This window comes from Gallinula chloropus, assembly GCF_964237585.1.
Source record: "Gallinula chloropus genome assembly, chromosome: 2".
Classification (NCBI taxonomy): Eukaryota; Metazoa; Chordata; class Aves; order Gruiformes; family Rallidae; genus Gallinula; species Gallinula chloropus.
Window position 1 is genome coordinate 154,622,966 of NC_140086.1, and position 22,645 is coordinate 154,645,610.

The 22,645-nt window shown below is 47.9% G+C and overlaps 1 protein-coding gene across 1 annotated transcript; it reads left to right on the forward strand.

Annotated features, from left to right (window-relative positions):
* Positions 1-12,273: 12,273 nt before the first annotated feature.
* SHH (sonic hedgehog signaling molecule) lies at positions 12,274-22,443 on the forward strand (the record flags this gene model as incomplete). Its single annotated transcript, XM_084280404.1, has 3 exons — positions 12,274-12,582; positions 17,433-17,694; positions 21,295-22,443. The coding sequence occupies 3 exons, from the start codon at positions 12,274-12,276 to the stop codon at positions 21,999-22,001; spliced, it is 1,278 nt and encodes a 425-aa protein (XP_084136530.1). The 3' UTR covers positions 22,002-22,443.
* Between the last annotated feature and the right edge of the window lie 202 nt (positions 22,444-22,645).

Here is a 22,645-nt window from a genome sequence, read left to right on the forward strand (position 1 = left end):
TTCTATGACTTTACTGCTTAGAAACAGGTCTTTTGAGTTGTCTGCATTTTAGAAAAAAATATAAATTTGTTCTGGGATGTCTTTATCAAATGCAAAAATAAATTCAGTTCATTGGAGGACATATTTAAGCTCTCTCATATGCTACATTAGGTTTCAGTAACTCTCATGGGGGCATTCTGTGAATTGTGCACATACAGAAAACCTGGTCTGAGTCCTAATCAAACAGGTTTGTATAGATAGGTGTCCATAAGATATCCTGTTCAGCAGATATCCTTTCCACAAAGTGTGTGAAGAAAACACTGGTTTTCCTTTCCGATCTGGAGAGAAACAGATTCCCTGGGAGTTTTGTTTTCACCTCCCTTGACCTCAGCCCCTAACACTTTGTCGTTGTTTTGCAGATGTCCTATAGAAAATCAAGAGTAGGAGTAACTTCACACATCTTAAATACTGTAGCACAGATCCCAGAAACTATTCATTGTTTTAATAGGGCCTCTCCAAAGTCATTGTGATATTTTATGGAAATATACAGTACAGATGCTTCGTCAAGAAGACCTCTGCCTTCCTACAGCCTGTCAATGCTTTGGACTAAGATAGTCGGAGGTAAATCTTTGAAATGATATAGTACGTGAACATGCCAGGTTAGGATATTACTCTTATAATTACTGACAGAATGTGAACTAAACATGACTTCTGTGGACTCATTCCAGTGAATTCTTCCAGTGCAGACCAGAAATCGTGTTCGCTAACTTTGTTTCAAAAAAAATATATTATACTCAACAGCAAGTTCCATGTTTTCCCTAGGAGAAAAAAGGTTGTATAAAAGGTCAAAGAGTTTGAGGATGATATAGAGTAACACTTCAGCCCTTCTCTAAGAAGATCATGTGGTCAGCACTTGTCGATGAAGTACCTGTTGCTGGGGGATCTGCAAAGGGGCTGAAAGAAGGATGCTGCAGTGCTCTCTCCATGAAGCATGCCAGGAGATACACAGTGTGGTAGCTGTGCTTCTTACACATACATGTTCCAAAATCTGCATGTTTAGTAGTGATATCATCGATACATGTGAATAGGTGATCCTGATCTGGCACAAGAAGAAAAGTTGGATAAACTTCTTGAGATCCTTACTGATTCTATCTCATAATTGTGCTAACAAGAATCTGGGGGGAACAGGGGGTTACATAGCAAATTTGAGGGTTCAAATATATTTTGGCTCGGGGGAGGGGAAGGAAAAAAATAAATAAAAAAAAAACCCTCTGTCCTTAAATTCAGAGTGTGTGACTCAATATATTAAAAGTACTCTGGATAGAACTAGCAGCGCAGGGCTTTCCAGCATCCCAACCAGCTGGACATGGCTTTGCAGGTCTCCGACTGCGTGGATCCCGACAGAAGTGCGTAGGTATAAACAAAGGCAGAATTTAATTACAAATGCACATTTTATTGCACAATGTTCTCTCAAAAATGCCTACGTGAAGTACAGACTTGACGCTTAGTCTGATCATTTCTTCAAGGCTCTTTGTTAAGCAGAATGAGTGCAGTGTAATACGCTGACATCTTCTTATGGGTCTGACATTTATTAAGGTAATAAATTAAAGTAATTATGTTAATGTATATTAAATGTATTCAACAGGAAATAAAAAGTGTACAGTGCAAGAACAACAAAAAAGTCTTGTTTTTCTAAGTGGCTGTCGTGCAGAAGGCAAAGATCTCAGAGGAGATTTTTTTAGAGACTGATAATGTTTTCTAAAGAAGTTGTGAGTTTATCTTTATCTCTAGTGAAAATATAATTTGGCACAATGAACTTCAAGACATCAGATCAGGGAATGGCCATGCAAATTACAGCTATCCGTTCCTCATGTGGTGGTTGTAACTTGAAGAACAGTGAGTATGGGGGTTCCTTTGCTTCTTTCCTCTGTAGAAGACTTGCCATCCTCAGCCTGATTCTTGGCTCGCTGAACAACTTGGGCAACATTTTCACACCTAAGTGATATTTTCAAAAGCGTCTAAGATACTTCCAGACTCAAAAAAAGGACGTAGGTGACAAAGGTGCAGCTCACCTACTCCAACTAGCCACTCACGCTCCCCAAGCTTCCTGCACCTACCAAGCAACATGAGCTTGCTTCAACTGTCACATAAAGGCTTCTTGTGCATTCACCACGAGCGAGGATACTGGCCCTGGGCAGTCACCACAAAGCGACTTGTGAGGTTTTTGCAATTCGACTTTGTGCCGGAGCTTGCAGATGCACAAGTCACTCCTTAAGAAGGGCCTCTTTGCTACCTTTCCCCCTTGGTTCCAGCCAGACCCAGTGACTAGTGTTGGCTGACCCTCAAAACGGGTATTTGCAGGACAGGATGTTTGAAAGGAGAGTTTCCTTCTGGCTCCGGAAAATTAGTGGAACTTTCTGTCACAAATTACTAAAGCTCACACATCATTTAAAACTGTCTACTCAGCACAGATACTCAAATTATCTAAGTGTCCAGTCCTTTCTGAAGCACTCTGAATGTAATTGCCTCAGCGGTATCTGGAGATGAGGTTGGCCAGAAAGCTTTAAAATGTATGGATGAGACCTTCAGCCAAGGCAAGTGATGTATTTCTCACTCTTCGTCCTACTAACAGCAGCTCAGGTCTTCTACGAAGTTTCGTTTTGCTGCATCAGATTGGAAATCTTACCATACCTCATTCTGCAAATTGTCCCACTTACTGCAAGGAGCCTTCACGCAGATAAGGTGAAGTAGAAACAGAACAAATAGAAGGGTAGGTTCTTTGAAGAAGAGACCTTCTTGGATCTGTTTGGGTATAGCCTGGTAAAATGGTGCTTGATTCTCTCTTGGCTTCTAAGCTTTGACACGATAAAGAGAAGCTAATAAAAATGGCAATCTCAAGCTGCACAGATATCTGCAGTCGACTTGCCCCGGGATTCAACTGGATGCTAATAGCAAAAAATACTGATTAAGGCTGAGTAATTTTGCCCCAAATTGAATCCATTTTAACAGCATAGAGGAAGGGGAAATATTATCCCGAGTTTTGCTCAGCATATTTAGATATAATGACATATGAATGCGTTCCAAAAATTGCCTGTCTTCAGGTAGTGCATTTTGGAGTGATTTCAAAATTCCCTTAGGTTATATCAGAAAAACATTTTCCCCCTTCTCAAAAACAAATCACTAATCTCTCAGTGCCCGATCATCTGTGTCACTTACCTTGTTTACACAGTGGGTTATTCTCTAGCTGCCCTCATGCTGCTTTGTGACTATTTTGATTTTCAAGCCTCCATGCATAAATTATGATTTATTTTGCTTTCCGAAAGGAAGGCAGAGTGAAGTAACAGTGTGGGAGGGGGTGGGTTTTGGGGGGATTTTTTTGTTATAAATATTTCAAGAGTGTGTTTCATTTTCTTGTGAAGAAAACTCCACACTTCCAGCAAATTTATTTTTTTCTATATAGAAATATACACACAGAGAAGAGATGAAATAAAAAGAAAAAAACATTTTCCTTTGTTCGAGCCACGAAGGACGCTAAGTTCTCATAACTCCAGCATCAGAGTGAGAGATACATCACACTCCTCAAAAGTGGCCTTCTTTGTCATCAACGTTAATTTTACATGCAGCTGGGTACACTGTGCACTGCAGTATTGCCAACGCATTGCTACCCCGTGCCCGGAAAGAAACCATGTGCATAAAACATAGTTGTACGAATAAAACAAGCAGCATCACCATCTGACTTTGAACACTGAGGTAGTAAGGCACATTACTCTTCGAAACTTACTTAGCTGTTTTTATGAAAGCCTGAGCCAGAAGATGAGGGCATCATTGAACTATTGCCCAAAGGCAATTACTGATTGAAACTGATTAATTCTACAAACAAATTTGACCAATAGATTAGTTGTCATGTTACAGCAGATTTGGGCAATACTGCCACAGTTATGAGGGAGACATAACAGTCTGGCATGAATAGGTAATACCGTTTGTTACCTCGTAGAATTGCTCGTCGAGTTACCCAAAGAAATCTCACTGGGGAACTGAGCAGGGCATGCTACTTTGATGCTATAAAACCATTGTGTTACCTCTCTGCTTTTATGTATGAGTCTGAGGAATTGTTAACAGCACCAAGAGCAGTTTGCTCTGAGCAACACAAATGTAACGGACTTAACTTCAAAGTGATGCAAAATCCACTGAAAACAACAGAAAGGCTCTGACTGAATCCAGAAGACTTTGAATCAAGGCCTACCAGGGTCAAGTCTGCTGTCCTAATGGGTTTTCTAAGGGGATCCTGTGGGAAATTGGAAAAAGGATTCCAATTTATTGAATTCAGGGATTACCGAGGTTTCAAGCTACCGCTTTTTGCAAAATCATTGGTTCAGCTTCCTTCCCCTTCCAGCCCATGATACAACAGCGCAGGAGCACAAAGATTTGGGGTTTCACAAAGGACCCTTTGCACCTAATAAGTCTCTGTGTGTCAGCCCCCCCGCCCCAAGAAAGATGCTCCAGGAAGCCATTTGAGGTAAAAATGATCAATGTTGCTGTTGCACGCCCAATTAGAAGCTACACTAAAGACTTGTTTACATCATCACCTGGCAGAGGATGGTTGGGCTTCGATGCAAATCTTTCTGCAGTTACCCACTGCTTCTATGCTTGGAGAGTAAACTCCAAATGGGGCATTTTGTTACATCATTTCTGAACACAACCCAGAGACTGAAGATGATGCTTAGCGTGGAAGTCTGCTTCTAGTTCTGACTCCACACTGATTTCACAACGGTTACTTGTGACTTAGTTTGAACAGGTTTCTACACAAAATTCTAAGCTTTGATTTTGGCTTAGAAAGCCCCACGTCCTTGAGATGAATTTCCAGCAGACTTCCTGAACTGTCACACAATCCAGCTGCAGATGTGAGGGATGAAAGATGTCCTTCTGAGGCTTTCTGATGTTACTATAAGTAACTTCATCACTTGAATGTGCAGAGGATCAGGCCCTTCACCGTTCGCAAGGACGTATTAGTTGATGGAGCATCCCACACGCAATTTCCTGAGCTCTCATATCTTCACTTGGCAATGACAGGGTTTTGTTAAGCTTTCAGGAACATTTTAGAGCCCTTTTTTCCGCCATCAAGGTGTTTTAGAGAGAAAGGACATAAATGAGCAATGTGATAGATACGGGGAGCTCTTATTTTGGTTGGACAACAGATGAGGCATATGGGAAATTTATTGCACTATAATTGTGTTATGTGATATCGATGCTGCAGTATTAATGACTGCAAAGTGCCCAGATTGATTCAGATGGCCATTTACTGTCATTATTACAAATCTAAATAAATAAATAAGAGCAATTGAATTGATGTATCTAAGAAGTGTTTCAAAGTCACCCGGTGACATATATGTAGGCGCTTGTGAACAGAGAGTGACTCGAACAATATCAGGGACATTTTTTATTGGGGTCAGAAAAAAGCAGAACAATTAAGTCATTTTCAGTCATATACAATATATTAGGAACTGTTTTAACAAGTGCATTGCTAAACTGACTGGTATGAACAAAGCATTTTAAAAAGCTGGGGTGTAAATATGCCAGGAAAAAAGAAAGAAAACATGTAAACTGTGCTCAAAAATAGTCTGCAAATGTAAGGAAACAAGAAAAACTAAGACAATCATGCACATACCTCTCCTGCTACCATGGCCCAGTGAATACAGTGGTTACCATGGCTGGATCTGGCTATGAGGTGGACTTTAGAGGGCAAGCTTTGTTTCTGATCTCTGCCCAAACAGAGAGCCTTGATCCAGTCTGTTGGTTTGTGTACTTTGGGCAAGTCAACCTCACACTGCAAGAGCCAGCAAGTTAAGTTTAAATTTATCTCATGCCTTCAGGTTTCTCTTAGCATCCCCCGTCTGGCTGTCATATCATACAGACCAGGAGATGTATTATTACTCCATATTCCAAAATATGACTCTGCACTTTTTCCCTAAAACGCAAGCACAGTGCAAGTCAGGCAGCTAGCATTACTTGCATTTCACAAGGCTATTTATGTTTCAACCCCCCCCTACCCCCCTTTCTTTTTTTCTGAACAGAAAATGTGGATCTTGCTAAAAGGTAATTCTTCCATTAACCATTTGTGGAGAGTATTAATGTATATCAAACACAGACTGGGGAGTTTTTATGTTAGACACTTATATTAGCTTCAATAATCATTGGTACTGAAAGCAATGAGACCAAGCCTGTTAAAATAAATAGCTTCTTTATACTCAGAGGTACATTTGAGAATAGGTGGGACCCCAAGACAGCCAAGTAAGAAACTGCTAGTATTGATCTGTATGGGAAAAAAAATCTATTTTGGCTCTTCATACACCCACAACCTCTAATGATCATTGACTCAGCTGCCCAGATAAATTCCGTAGATAAACAATCAGAACCCAAATTAACATACTTACCATTAATAATCTGTTTAAAGTTTTTATGACAACAGGAATTAAAATATGATACTTCTTTTGAAAATTTATTCTTAGCAATGTCTATGTGATGCAAACATTGGGTCTAAGTCACCTGCCAATGGCCAGGAAAGACAGTCAACATCACAAACTAAACATCGGGTATTCTCGCACTCATGGCTGATGCTTAAGCAGCTACATTTCAATATCACTTAATTTTATGGGTCATCAGAAACTTGAGAAATATGTGTCGTGATTATGTCTCGCTTCTGTGCGCTTACATAAGTTCACACACACACACATACACACACACATCACAATGCAATGAGGAGAGGGACAAGAAAATAACTTTCAAAGGCTTGCTTATCAGATTGTCTGCTATAGAAGAAATAAAGCTCAAAAACGTGCCTATTTGGTTTATTGATTTTTTTTTAAAACTTAACACCTGTTTTCAAACTTCCACTCCTGGAAGTTTTCCTGCAGAAAGCTGTGGAAGCTGTGAGGAAGATGCTCAGAGGTTACTCGCAATACCGAGCTCTCCTCACAATACTGAGCTCCCCTGGCAGCTGCCTCTCTCCCACCTCTCCTGTGTGAATAGAAACACCTCGGTTGGGATGTGCCCCATGCATGACTAGAAGGAAATAGCTGAAAAGGCATGTGGATCGCAATCCAGAAAGGGAAAAAAAAAAACAATGATAATCATCCCTACTGAGGGCTTTTGGTATGGGAAAATATTGGGTTATCCAAGGAGAAGCAAAAGACCTGGAAGGGAAAAGGTGTCTCTATAAATCTATCATCAGACACTACGTATTGCCCTCGTGAGGTTATAAGGAATCCTGTGGGAAAATCGGCTGTAAAGTTTGGGTTAACAGCAAATACACACAGAACACAGGTAGCCTTACAAATGTTGCTGCCTACATTTTTTTGTGTGTACAGTGGAAGGCTTTATCGACCATATTCAAGCCAATTATTAGCATTAATCCACAAGCGGATGGATATGAAAACTGCTAAATCAATGCACGTAGACAGAGTTATTCTGGAAAGCAACAATTTTCTGCCTCTCCATGCACACAGAGTACTTTTTCCTGCAGCAGGAATGCTTATAGGCTCTTGCCAGGCTATGGGCATGTTGAAGGTGATACCAAGCTTCAGCTGCGTGGCTCCCTGAATTTTCCTGACAAACAAAAAGTGGGTGGAAAACTATGAGCACTTGTTAGTGTCAGGCTTTAGATTTATATCTTTTTTAAAATGGAAATTCTAAGGAATAAGTCGCGTTCTGCTTGTCACTGTAAAGGTATAGATGCCAGCTAGCCTGTAACTCTGAACAGAAGTTTCTAAATTGATTTTAGTGATAGATATTGCAATACCACCAGGACAAGCAGTGAGACATGTGTAACAACTCCTCTAAATAGTTTAACATTATCATGAAGGAGGGTGGTGTATGTAAAGAAACAAGCAAAGCTTCAGATGAAAAGCCTTCCGGAGTCTCCTTCCATTTACACCAATTTAATGTAACCTCTGCTTTCACTGAAATAAATCATGATTTACTTCTCTGTCAGTGATGGTTTCGGTCCCAAATTTCTTGGGAAACATGACTGCAAAGAGACTACAAGAATGAAGCTTTAATGCTTTCAAAATGGGTAATTTATTAAAAACTCAATATTAAGCGTGAGCACAAACAGTGGCTGTTAAGGGCGATAAAGTAATTAAGACCCATTTAAAAGCTACACAAACATTTGCCTCTCCAGTTTTCTGAGGGAAACATCCTACACTTTGGGATTCATTGACCAAAATATTACTGGTGCAAGAAAACTCAGGGACCTTAAAATAGCCAAGGAGCAACTTTGTGCGGTCTGAACCCTTCCCTGGCTTTATGCAGAGCAAACAGCCAGCAGCAAGCCCATGCTTCAGGACAAAACAACAAAAAAAAGGGGGGGGAAATGGGGTAAAAAAAAGAAAACAAGACAAAGAATAACTGAGATTATCAAATAGCTTGGCCTGCACCCAGGGGCACCCACTGCCTCCCCTCCTCAGCTTGGGCCCTGCCTGTGGGGATGGCCTGGGCCAGTATGGCCCCATGGCCACATGCATGACCCCTTGGAGGTGGCACAGGGTTTGGCAGAGCTTCTGGAAGAGCCTGTAAGCCAGCAAGGAAAGCTGGGACGTGAGGCTGTGATGAGAACTTTGCACAAGAGAAAGAAAAATAGGACTCCATGGGATCAGGGGTGGTTCTGTACCCATAAAGACCAGGGGGTTAGATGACTCAGGGGGGTCTGCACCATCCCATCAGAGAGCCAGTGTGGCACCTCCATGAGGAACCCAGCTGTGCAATCAGAGGTGGTGGAGTGCACCCAGCGGCCTTCCTCAGCATCCTCACCTTGGGCAGCCCTGAAGGGGCCTTGGGGGCTGCTCCCAGTTGGGAGCAGCAGTGGCTTTGGTTTGTGGCAACATGGGCAGAAGGGTGCAGAGCATCTCAGTGACTCCCCAGAGGACTGAGACAGCCCCAGCCTCCATCCCCAGGGAGCAGAAGAGTGACCTGTGGGTTTGGGAGACACAATCCACAGCCGAGGGATTAATCCCGTTTAAAGAAGGCGTCAGCACCCGGCCGGCGGCTGCTGTGGTCGCTTGATTTGGGGGTTTCGCTGTTGTGATTAGTGCTGAAATGTGCGTGTGGGCAGGGGTGGGTGTGCGTCGGGCACTGATGCTCCCTTCAGCTCGGGCTGGCTGTGCCAGGGACAGGAGGCACCTCGGAAGGACGGAGTCCTGCTCCGGTGCCTTTCCCACTGGTGTGGGTTTGCGGGGGGCTTGCGGGTTGTTTTTCCCCAGAAAGTGTGGCAGTTAAAGAAGGAGGAGGGGGAGATAATTAAAAGAAAATAGAAAGAGAAGCTTAACGTGGGTAGGAAAGGCAAGGGCGCATCCCGGAGGCCCGGGAAGCGGCAGGGCGGGCGGGCGGGAGCGGCGGCCCGGCTCCCCTGGGCCTCCCCCGGTCCCCCCACCCCCGGCTCCCCCCGCCCGGGTGCCGGCGGGGCCGCGGCCAGCTCCAGCCTGCGCTGAAACTGAGCAGACCCTCCCCACACCCCCCAGCTCTGCTTTCTTTCACATCTAATTTGATAGGAGGGTGATTTCAAGCTTCCCACAATTACAACTTTTCTTGATTTCTCCCTTTGCCCCCCCCCCCTTCCCCTCCATCCCTCCCCCCCTCCCCGCGCATTTATTACTTGCATTTAATTAATTCCTCCTTTGCGTTTCCTTTCCTGTTAATCTTTGGGTAACTGCTTTGTACATATGGTGATCCGATAATGAGGGGAGTTTATCCTTATTCTCTATATTTCTCCATTGCCATGTCCCCCCGTGCAGTGCCTGGGATATCGATCATCTTTCCTCGGGGAGGGGGACAAGGTAAGAGGGGTGATAAAAGATTTGCAGTATCCCACACCATTAAGAATAGCTTTTATTCCTTGGCACTGTTTAATCAACTGTTATATCAAGTCATGCTGTTTAAGCAACCACATCAAAAGAACATACCCTCTTTTGTATAAATTATATATTCCTTGTATCTGTCTTCTCACATGCAGGCAGACGGGGAGATAAAACTTAAGGTTGGTTGTTGGAGGGGGGTTTTTTTAATAGCATCGAGCAGGTATTTAGCTGTTATACAACTTGTATCTGCAGCTACACTGGTTGATAAAAAAATGGAAGCCAAGCTGCTTTCTAACTTTTTGCCCATTGCCAGGGCAAAACTCCTAAATTTAAAGTGGGGAGAGAGAAATCAGTGATTCCCTGGGACTTTACAAAGAAGCGTAAATCACAGAAGAAAAGTAGGGGCTAAAAAAGAGGGAAGAGCACCAGTCGGAGACGGTGCAAGGGCTTCGGGATCACTTCTTTCGGCTTTTCCCTAAAGTTTGCGTGAAAAAGACCGCTTTGCCCCTTGAAAGTCTGTGCTGTCCTGCTTGTTACAGTTTACGGATACACAACATTTTTACCACTCAAAAACTAATTTTAAAGTCCATTTTCACATGGTTTAAGTTGATTACGACTCAGCTCGATGTCACAGACCGGAAAACTCCGATCTAATTGCTCGCCCCAAAGAGCTTCTTTTTAAAAAAAAACTTGAATAAAGCTGATTTTTGTGTGTGTTTTTGTTTATTTCCGAGAGAGTGGACTTTGAATTACTTTAGCATGTCGTCCTGGTATTTAAAAAAAAAAAAAAACAACCAACAAATCCAAAAACAAACAAACAAAAAAATCCCAAAAAACTTCCTCAAAAACTCCTGAAAGTTTCTTGATCCTAGGACAAATTGTATTTTCTTAGAGCCAAAGAAAATGCTCTTTACCAGCAGAGAAGTGTTTGTTCATATGGGACTCTGCTTTTCCGTCTAACCTGCTCTATCAGCCCCATCTCTGCAATTTTGCTCGTCTCTCAACACCTTTGTCTGATTAGTAGCTTTTGGGATCGGGATAAAGACATCACTTGCCACGCTGCATGAGATAACAATTAATTTAACATTAAACTTATCCCCTTTCCATTCACTTTGCTTGGATCGATCTCTGTTAATTGTGTTTGCGGATGCTTTCAACACTACGCTTTTCTTAAAAACTTAATGACACCCCGCGAGGAGGTGTAAGAGTCTAAATCGCTCCTCTTCGACGTGGACCAAAGAAACAAAGAATATAGCCCCAGCGTGCTCAGGAGACCATCTATTTTTAATCAGTTGACTTCTCACTCACTTCTGACGAGAGAATATTATTTTTAAGAGGGTGATAGCCCTGATTTTATAAAAAATAAAATTTTTTAAAAGGGAGATAGAAAAAATACCCATTCAGATGTCTCCACATTGCAGTTGCGTGATACACGAGTCAGCCACGCCAACTTCATATACCTGCCGCCTGGCATCAGACTTTCTTGTTTCTGCCTTTAAACTAGTCTTTTATCAGCTAAAAGGCGAGTGTGTCTCGACGAGGAAGAGCAATCTCCCTTTTACAGGGGGAAGAAACCTGTTACAAAGCCACTTAGGTAGGTGCGCTCTTCCCCCCCCACCCCCGCCCCCCCCCACCCTTTCCCCCACCCCCGCCCCCCCGGCGTTAATATTTCCCCAATACGTTTCTATTTGCACGGCTCCCCGATAATTCGGCATTTTATTTAACCGCAACTGCCCTGAGAAACTTAACTTGCACTGAGGCAGCCTGCTAATCTTATCCACACACCCCCCCCCACCACCTTCTTTCACAGAGGCATCTGTTCCTCTCGCTGACAAATGTACCATTCTGCCAAGAAAGTTTTTGGGAAAAAAAAAAAAAAAAAAAAAACAAACCCAAAAACCAAAGACCCCAAACCCAAAAAACCCAAAACACCCACCCCACCCCACCCCCCCCCCAAAAAAAAAAAACCCAAAACAACCCCCCCAAAAAAAATCCCCAGCGTGTAATTGATGTTATCCCAAGAAAGCGCGATCTCCACCCCTCTCAGCTCCAAGCCCTTCAGGTAAAAGGAAAAAAAAAAAATCTTTCAAGAATTTGTTGCCTTTTTGAGGGTTAAAACATCAGAAGACAAGCTTGTCTCGCCTTGGCCAATCAGCTCTCGGCCCTGGCAGCTATAATATAGAACTAAAGGCAGACTCCTCTCACAAGCGTCTTGCTTTGCTACCATTAAAATCAGACCCTTTTTTTGTCTCTCGATCGCTGTCTCCCGACCAAACTCCGATGTGTTCCGTTATCAGCGACCTAAAGCCTGCCATTCCAGCACCTGTCTTGCTAGGGATCGGTGGATAGTATACGATTCAGAAAGCAGACAAGGACATAGGAGGAGAGAGAGCTCTAGAGAGACAGCCAGGGATAGGCACAGAGAGCTTTGAAGTAATTGGATTCAATGGACGAAATGCTGCTGTTGACAAGAATTCTCTTGGTGGGCTTCATCTGCGCTCTTTTAGTCTCCTCTGGGCTGACTTGTGGACCAGGCAGGGGCATTGGAAAAAGGAGACACCCCAAAAAGCTGACCCCTTTAGCCTATAAGCAGTTTATTCCCAATGTGGCAGAGAAGACCCTAGGGGCCAGTGGAAGATATGAAGGGAAGATCACAAGAAACTCCGAGAGATTTAAAGAACTAACCCCAAATTACAACCCTGACATTATTTTTAAGGATGAAGAGAACACGGGAGCTGACAGACTGATGACTCAGGTAGAGCCACAGAGATACCTGTATTTGTGTTTGTTAACCTCTCTGAGCAATCCTAAAGGACGCATCTGTCTTAGTATTTTTGAAAGCCCCCCCTTTCCCTCTCCCCCTCCTCCCCCCGCCCCTCCAAACTCGGCTAGTTTCCCCCATTGAATGTAAATACCATCTATCCAGACAAGTTAGCAGGGGCTGGAGCTGGAGCTATCTAGATGTTTGGTGGGGGAATCTGTGTGATACTTACAGTCATTACCGTGCCATGGCGTTCCCGGTAACTTGGGTTAGAGATTGCTGTTTGCATTTGTCCCCAAGGATGCACTTTGATCAAACGAATTGCATACAGCTCAGAGGACCCCAAGTGTATAGTGACCGCCAGGCCACTCACTCATTATTACAAACGCAGTCCTCGGTTGCTACGCCTGCTGACTTGATTTTTTTTTTTCTTCCCTGTATTTTATTTCATTTCTCCTTTTTCTCCCCCCTTCATTTAATGCTAGCTTTCATTATTATTATTTATTATTTTCCTCGCGAGAGTATTCTAAATTTAGTAGGCATGCATTCGTGCACTCACAAAAGGCAGCTGAAGCCGGCTCGACCATTCCTCTCCTGATTCCGTATTATATAGCTCGTATTGCAATACCATCATTTGCGATTGTGCCCATCAGAGCGTAAATATATTGATATTTCTTTAAGGATGCTCGCCACCAATGCTCTGGTACTTCCATAGGGGAGGGACTTGCAACTTATCGGCATTGCATCACCTTCTGTTTTAAAAAATCTGATGGCACAAGGTTTACAACTGGGTAAATATTGGATCTCGGGTGGAATCAGATTGCGGAACCATTTTATGAAAAAAAAAAAAAAAAAGGAGAGAGAAACCTCTTCGAGAGTCACCTCGTAATTATTATTCACGCTCAACAGAGAGCTCGGTGAAGTCAATTGCTCTGCCAATCCCGGAGTTTCTGAAACTACATGCAATCTAGACACTGGAAATGGGTTTCCTCCAAATATAGGTCAACAGCGCTTTTTTAATATTAATACGTTTAAGCCCCACCTTCAGTGCTAGAACAGTACTCGCCTGGAAGGACTAGGCGGGGAGTGGACGCGAGGAAGGGGGGTTGGGGGTGGAATTTCCCAAACTCTCCCGGTTCCTCGGCCTGATTTTCCGCACGTTTGCCGGGTCTCCCGGGGCGAGGAACCGGCGGCCGCCACCATCTCCTCCCGACCACCTTAAATCGCACCGTACCTCGGAGCGTGGCGGTGCGTCTCTGCCCGGCCGCCGCCGCCGCTGCCCCGCGCAGGGGTGCGGAGCGAGTGTCGGTCGCCCGGCTCGGGCTCGGGAGCGGTCCGCGCCCTTCTGCGCACCCGCGGTCCTCCGCCCTCGCTGCCTCCGGTGCGGGGCGTGCGGCGAGGCAGCCGCATCTCTCGCATTTTCAGCTCCACTTACTCCCCTCGCGTATCGATCGCGGCGGCTCGGGTTTCACCCTTCCCTCCGCAGCCCGGCGGCGGCGGCGGCTCCGCGGGAGACGGGCTCCCGCCGGGGCACGGCGCATCCCTCTCTGCGCGGCTGCGCCGGTGCGTGTGCGCGGCGGAGCGGGGCGGCGGGGCAAGGAGAGGCGGAGGGGGGTGGAGGTGGGGGGGTGGGGTGGGGGAAAGCCGGGAGCCGGTCGGGAGAGGTGGGCTGCGGGCCGGGGGAGGCGTGCGGGCTGACCCCGGCCCCGCGGCTCTCCCGGGGCACGCCGCGCCGGCTACGCGGCTGGCCGCTCTCGCTGCATTAGCTGGCAGCATCTGAACTCCTGACCTTCTGTCAACTTCCCTCAGACGAACGAAACGAAAACAAATACTTTTTTTTTTTTTTTCCCTTTCTCCTTCAGTGCTTATTGCCGTGCTTGAGACACAAAGGGGGGAGGTGGGCTGAGGGCAGCGGGGACGGGGAGGCCGCAACGCCGGGTACCCGGCGGCAAAGAGGGGAGAGAGGTGGGGGAACCGAGCCGGGCTCCGGCACCCCTCGGCGAGGCAGGGAGCGGGGAAGCGGAGCGGGGCTGTGGAGGGACTGCCCCTGCCCACTCTTCCTCGGGCACGGTCGGGGCCGCAGCGCCCTGAGGTGCCGTCCCGCCGCCCGCCTCCCAGCTTTGCTTTCTCTCCCTTCCTCCCTCGGCCAGCAACCTCTGTTAAATCCCAGCCTTTAAACGCCTGCTTCGCTAGTCCTTCAACCATGCAGTGATCTTCCCTGAACAGAATCGTTAAACTTGCGGAATAGTTGCTGAATGCATTAGCCGCTAGTTAATATTAACTCCAGGAAGGAGGGGGGGGGCTGGGGGGGAGAAGCGCAAACAGAGGTAGGTAAGTCAGGTTCTCAACTTTGCAGGTGACAACAGCAGTTTGCTGAGGGCTCCCCCCTTCCTCCCCTCCCCACCCCCACCCCCCCTACCCCAGCCATTGGCTGGATCCGGAGGAGAGATAAGGAGGCCAGGTCAGTATGATAAAGCTGGAATTTGTATGAAATAAAATAGCAATCTCGTGTAATGCAGGCACACAACCGGTGCGTGATGTGAGGAATTTAGAGATCAACTTGGCATTTAGGAAGCCCACCAGGTTGTTTACACTGACAGGTACCTGTTAAGTGTTTCCTTCAAGCAATTCATTTGTGAAGAGATTAGGAGCTGGCAGGAGAGGGCTTGTTGAACAACTTTGCCTCCACACAAAGCGTTAGTGGAGGCAGCCCTGCTGAGCTTCACGGTGGCTGAACAGAATTGGGCTTGATTTGTGGCACACGACCCAATGAATTAATAAATAGTCTGGGCTTCACGGCTTTTGACTCTGACAATCCAGCTCAGGCAGTATAAAAGGGAGGAAAGTCTTTTAGGAGGTGGTTTCTTCTTTATTTCGCCTGAAGCCGGGAGCTGGTGCTGGCAGGGCCCGAGCGGCAAGAGACCCGAGGCGCTGCCCGCACCCCTGTCCGTCCTTCCGCGCCCGCTCCCTCCCGTGCGCAGCGGCGGGGCAAGACATCGCCGTGTCGCGCAGGGTTGTCGCCTTATCAGTAGCTGAGACGTTTGATCCTTCTCTCCCTCCGCCCCGTAAATCAGTGGAGGAGCGTATCCATCCTCTCAGGTGTGCGAGGGAGAGAGAGAGGAAGGGGAAAAAAATGACCCAATAAATCAAACTCAACTTCCTTGTGCTGTTGTGTTTTGCTGCCGGGAAGGGAGCCGAAACCCAAACACGCGGCTCTTTCCATAAAACGGTAGGCCAGAGAGTCCAAAGTGAGCTCACGATTGCGTTTTATATCTCTCGGGGACCTGTGTATTGGTGGAATTGCTTTTTATGACTGTTGATAGACACACGGGAACTTTCTTGTTGAGCAACCTTGTCACGTCCCTAAAAGTGGCGTCGTCGGGGTAATGGACGGGCTTTGCCTCTCCGGGAGCTTTGAAGGGGGCCTTAGCGATCTGTTACTGGGCGTGCTGGGAGCATGCTGGGCAGAACGGTCCTGCAGAAGGCCGAGCATCCCGGTCAGGCCAGGAAAAAGTGAGGGAAGAGCAGTTTACCGCATCCCGACAGGGCTTTAATCCACGTCGATATTTTTGCATCAAGAGGGATACATAGTGCATACCTACGAGTTATTTTTCTCTCAAAGAGGGGGGGGAGGGGGGGAAGTTGGCGACGTGTGTGTTTCGAACTCTGTACCTTTAACCAAGCGCTTTTCAATGCTCTCGGTGCTGATTTCCTATTTCTGGGGGACCGCGAGTCCTTTTCCCCTCCCGTCGGCTTGTTTATTCCGCATCTTGGTTAAGATAGGAATTGCCCCCAAAAAAACTTTCAGTGTTTCACCCCCTCCACCGCTGAAACCCCACTTTCCCTCCTTCCCTTCCGTCCCGCCCCCCTCATTTGCTCGGTCCCCCCAGGCCCCCGGTACTGCGGGGCCCGGTTCGGCCCCGGGGAAGGCCGTCAGCTCCGGAGGGGCGATGTAAAACCCTGCAGTGATCCTCCACGGAGTTAGAAAACGTTTCACTCCACACAAAGGGTCTCTCCTAGCTTGCACAGCATCCCTGCTTCGCTTAACTTCCCTCCTTGGCCCTCCCTTGCTTTTCATCTTCCCACTAAGAGCTATATTATTGTATGGATTTGCTCGGCTTTGTAGGCGAGCGCGGATGTATGTTTGAAGCGGAGTGAATGCTCCCAGCCCATGCTGCTTTGAGGGCTCTAATGAGTGATGGGCGAAGGGAGAGGAAAAACAACCAAAACACCCCACAACACCCCTCCCTTCAGCGCATAAAGGCTGTTAACATGTATTGAGACCCCTTTCAACACAGAATTAAGCTGAAAAGACCTGGAGAGACATTCCGGGGGGGAATCCGTGACTCCGAGATACATGGCGAGTGTTTGTTCTCGGCACAAACTTCACTCTCGGGAAGGGGACAGGGCACTTAGAGGCAGGAATTTGCTCCGTGCAGGTGGCTTTGAACCGACACACTCACAGCCCCAGCGCCGGTGATGAGGGGTGGGAGGGGGAGGTGGGTGCGTGTGTGTCCCTGACACTGCGGCAGGTGTCGGGGGAGGGGGTAGGTACCGTCCCGGTGGGTCTTGTGGTGTTTCACCCCCTTTTCCTCTTGTGTTCCCAACTTTCATCCTCCTCCTCACCTCCCGGGCAGAGGGGGATGCTCAGCCCCGGCTCGGCCCATCCTGCGGCGAGTTTTGGCGGTGGCGGGGGGAGACGGAACGGCTGCCGCCCGTTTGGCTGAGGGAGGGCAGGATGCGGCCCGGGTGGGGGATGAATAACGAAGGGGGACTGTCTGGTCCTGGCTGCAGCAGTACCCCCCTCTCAGTGCACCCTTCCCCTTGTGCCCGTGTCCCCTCAGCGCTGCAAGGACAAGCTGAACGCCTTGGCTATCTCCGTGATGAACCAGTGGCCCGGGGTGAAGCTGCGGGTCACCGAAGGCTGGGACGAGGACGGCCACCACTCCGAGGAGTCCCTGCACTACGAGGGTCGCGCCGTGGACATCACCACCTCGGATCGGGACCGCAGCAAGTACGGCATGCTGGCCCGCCTGGCCGTCGAGGCCGGCTTCGACTGGGTTTACTACGAGTCCAAGGCGCACATCCACTGCTCCGTCAAAGCAGGTAAGGCGGTCTGCCTGCCCCGGGAGAAGTCGTTCAGCGTGTCGTCGTCCCCCGTCCCCCCCGAGCCTTTTTTTCCTCCGGCGAGGTGCCACTTGGGGTCCCTCCTCCCCATCCCTTCAGGGTCCCATCAGCCCTGCCTGTCCCCATGGGGCTCCTCGAGGGCGCAGCCTACCTGCTTTCCCCTCCCCGCCTCCTTCTCCCCCCCCACCCCCCCGCACCTCTTAGTAACCCCGCCAGCGCAGGGAGGGGAAAAGGAAGGAAAGAAGAGGAAAAAAAAAAAAGGGGGGGGGGGGGAATGGCTGAGGGAAGCCCAGCCAACCGCAGCACTTTCTGACAGCGTTTTATTTGGGTGATGCGCTTGCCCAGGCTTCCCACGAGCCCTGCGCCGCAGCCGCACACCCTTCTCCCCCGCCCCCCCCCCCGCCCTCACCTCCCCCGCCCTCTCCGTGGGACTTGCTGCTCTCCCCACCCGAAGAGCATGTTGAACACAAGCACTGGTGGCCGTCTCCAGCCGCCCCGCGGGCTGCACGCCGTACTCCCATCGCTAATCTCGGTGTGGGAGCCGGCCAGGAGAATAAATAAGAAACGTGGTCCCCTGCCTTCTTCAGCGGCAGCCGCTAGGAAATTCCCAGATAGGGATACACATACATCTGATTTTTTTCCCTCCCCTCCCCTGTGCTTACAACGCCACACGCTGTCTCAACCTGGGAACAGCTCGCAAAGAAGCTTCGATGCGCCCAGTTCATTTTCTTGACACTTGACACTTTTTTGGGGGGTTCAAAGGGTTGGCAAGTGCCACGCACACCCTCCCCGCATCCCCCGGCCACCTCCTTTCACCTGGCAGCATACTGAAGTCCTTCTTAATAGCATCCTCTAGCCCAGCAACCTGCTGGAAGTGTCAAGAAACACTTGGCTGCAAAAGAAAATAATGGCTTTCTTCAAATATAGCCGTTTGCTCTGAAACCAGCAGCCCCACGGCAGGGAAACTGGCCTGGCCTCACCGTGCCTGTCTGCAAGAGATGCTTATCCCCCCCCTCCTTCCCCGGCTCCAGCCCAAAGCTCCCCAGGGGCTGAGCCAAGGTAGCACCTCTCCCAGCCCTCTTGGGCTTTGTCCCGAGAGCCTGCTACAGCTTTTGTTCAGCTCCCTGGTCCTTTCTAACCAAAGCTTAGCCCTGCAAAGCTATCAGCTGTGCGGTGATATGAAACACCCCTTTCAATAGCGAAGATGGGCTTTACAGCGCAAGGTGTCCGATTGTAGTGTGCCATGACCTTAGCCCAAGCGCACCCCTTAATCCACCCCCACGGGTGATTTCATAGGAGGGAAGTAACCCCAAGCTGCTCATTGAGATTCGGCACACACGGACTTGGGAGCAATATTTAGAGGGTGTCAGGCAGGGTCGTGTGACTGTACCACGCGGGCTGCAAGGGAGCGGGCTTGAATTCCACCCGCTCAGCCTGATTTCAAACTGTCCAAACCTCGTTTCATGACAGAGCATCTTATGAGAAGATTAAACCCCATAATGCCAGGCAGGAAGATTCTTTATTTAGATCTCTGTTTGCAAAAAGTATGATCCCAGAGACTGGAATGCAAAGAAGAGTTCCCCCAAGGCCTGAATTATTGTCACCAGGACAGAGGAGGGAGAGGCAGGGGTGGTAAAAGGGACATTGATAATGCGCTACAGCAAGTATTTAGAGCAAGCTTCTACATTTAAAATTCAAATACACATCTTGAGTGCCTTGGAAAAGTGGCTCTGCTGTGCAAATAGTGCTTGGAAGGTCCTGGGTTTTTTGGAGAGTATGTGTGTGAATTGGCACATAGGGTTTCTGCACCTGAACAAATAGGGAGGGGGAGAAAAGGGGGGGAAGAAGCTGGGAAAAAAATGGAAGTGTCCTCTCTTCCAAGAGTGTCTGCATTTATTACATGAATCAGAATGACAATGCTGATCCTTTATTGGATTTTAATTAGAGAACCCAAACAAGCACTGCTCAAAGAAGCAGATTTTCACACCTCTGCCAATTCACTGGCATGTTTGTAGAGCTGCTACACCACTAGATCTATTCATCAAGTCCCTGAATATGCAAACAAAGCTCAAGCCAGACCTTTGCCGCCGGCTTGTATGAAGGTGTAGTTTGCTAGCAGAGGGCTCCACATAAAGCATATAGCTTGTTTGTTGCCATGTCCTCCCTGAAGAGGCCTTGGAGATCTGGCTGCTTCATTTCTGAAGGAGAAGTGATAAAGTCGTTAGCAAATCAATAACGGTCTAATTTTCACCCTTCCTGTCCTTCCTGAGAAAGTCATTAGGAGGCATTCAAAGGGTTTATTTATATAATAAGAGCTTCAGTACCAGCCGCAGAGGCAAAATATAAAATCTTGCTGCCTTTAGTGAGGAGATAAATCACCTGGAATCTAAACTGGTGTAAGGAGTAACTGGGAGAAACCAAGGGAGGGCAAGAGAGGAATGAGGCATGTCAGCAGCTGTAGCAAAGACACTTGCTACCATGGCACAGCACAGACTCAATATATAGAAAACCAGAACTTTTAGGAATACCTTCAGTGTTCCTTGGTTAAGTCATATACCAGCACAGGGCAGAGGTCCTCTCCCACCGCCCCACACATAGCTGAGCTTCCAGAAAAGGATTTGCAAGAGAGACTCCAAGTCTCATCGCTGTTTCTGCTTTCTGTAGACCTGTGATTATTCCTCTTGGGAATGCTGGAAAGCAGCAGCAGTGGCAATAGCCTTTAGTAGCTACACTGAGTAACTCTGAAAGCTGAAGGAGATGAAGGAGGCACGTGCTTGGGTCTGGAAAAGGAGGGGGACTGCCCAGGGACTGTGTGCCCCCAGATGGGGAATAGCATCCTCCTTCCAGTCGGGTGGAAGAGATGCTTTTTTGTTGTAATTTGGTTGGAAAGAAGAATGAATCTGAGAAGTGGAGGTGCCTGGCAGGGATGCTAGAGGGAATGACATGTGCCCCAGCAGCCACCTTGTCAGGAGTGCAGCAAGGGCTAGAGTCCTGCATGGGGGCTTATAAAATCCCTGTTGTTGCTTTCCAGAGGGACAAGGTGCAAATCCATGTGCTCCCTCAGGGAAAGCCTCCTCCTGCTTTTTGCTCCTCGCTGCCCTAGATGGGCTCCACGAGTAAAAGCTTTGCAGGCATGGACACTCACCTAGAAGAGAAGAATCTTATTCTGACAGAATTGCTCGGCTTTGAAAGTCTGCGAGTTATCGGGTGTCGGGCACAGGGCAAGAGGTGTCCAGGCGGGACACTCCTCCTGAACAGATACGTTCCAGAACAGCTTGGTCAGGGGAAATATTTTGGCCCGCTTTCTTAAAAAGGAAAAGGGCCCTGTAACTGCTAACGCGAATGGAGGCACACCAGCTCAAATCTGGCAGGAAGGGGACTCTCACTCGACCTATTGAAGTCAATGGGGAAAGTTGGTAGACGAGGATGGAAGAATTTTGGTGAGGAGCAAGGACACATCCTGTGCCCCTGCTTCTGGTTGGGTTGGGGCATGCCCATATCCCCCACTACCCCATGCCCCCATGTTCTGGCCCCGGCTGGTGCCCTCTCTAACCCTGTTGTGCTTCTCTCCTTGCACAGAAAACTCAGTGGCAGCCAAGTCAGGGGGCTGCTTCCCTGGTTCAGCTACAGTGCACCTGGAGCAAGGCGGCACCAAGCTGGTGAAGGACCTGAGCCCTGGGGACCGGGTGCTGGCAGCCGATGCAGAGGGACGGCTGCTCTACAGTGACTTCCTCACCTTCCTCGATCGGGAGGATGGATCCCACAAGCTCTTCTATGTCATCGAGACGCGGCAACCCCGCACCCAGCTGTTGCTGACGGCCGCCCACCTCCTCTTCGTGGCCCCCCAACACAACCAGTCTCAGGAGGGGACCCCCGGCAGCCGGGCACTCTTCGCCAGCCGCGTACGGCCAGGCCAACGGGTCTACGTGTTGGGCGAGGGCGGGCAGCAGCTGCTGCCGGCGGCCGTGCACAGCGTCTCACTGCGGGAGGAGGCTTCAGGGGTGTACGCCCCACTCACCGCCCAGGGCACCATCCTCATCAACCGGGTGCTGACCTCCTGCTACGCTGTCATCGAGGAGCACAGCTGGGCACACTGGGCGTTCGCTCCCTTCCGCCTGCTCCAGGGGATGCTGGCTGCCCTCTGCCCCTCTGGCGGGGGAGTCCCAGCAGGTGCCCCTTCTGCCCCCGGCATTCACTGGTACTCTCGCCTCCTCTACCACATCGGCAGCTGGGTGCTGGATAGTGACTCTCTGCACCCACTGGGCATGGTGGTGCCGTCCAGCTGAGAGCATCTCACGCCAACCTGGCCACCTGACAGCCTCCGAGGGAGAGACAGAGACACAGATGAAAGAGAGAGAGAGAAAGGATTAAAAAAAAAAAACAGGAAAAAAAAGGAAAAAGAAAAAGAAAAGAAAAACCTTTAAAAAAAAAGAGGAAAAAATTACATATTTTTAAAAGAGAGCACGGAGTAAGACTTAAAAAATAATAATAATAATAAAATAATAATAATTAAGTAGGACAGTCCAAAGTAGACTTTAAGGGAAACAAAGACCCCGGGAAGTTCTGTTCTGTTTAGTTTATAAATATATATATATTTTTATTTGTTCTTTTGTTGTTTTGTTTGTTGGTTTGTTGTTTTGTTGGGTTTTTTTTTTTTCCTCCTCTCCTGGATATTTATTTCTTTGGTATTTTGAATAGATGTTTTAAATGATATGAACCGGACCTTCAAGAGCCTTAAATAGTTTCTTTGATAATTTATTATCATGTGAACTGTACTCACAGGGGGAAAAAAATTATTTTGTGAGGCCAAGCAAAACCGCGCAGAGTCTATTTTTCTACATGTCACGTGTGTCCTGACTTTCAGAAAGCAAAATTCTGTACTTTCCAGTCTCTCCATTACACTGCTCCTTCACTTCAGCAAGTGGAAAAG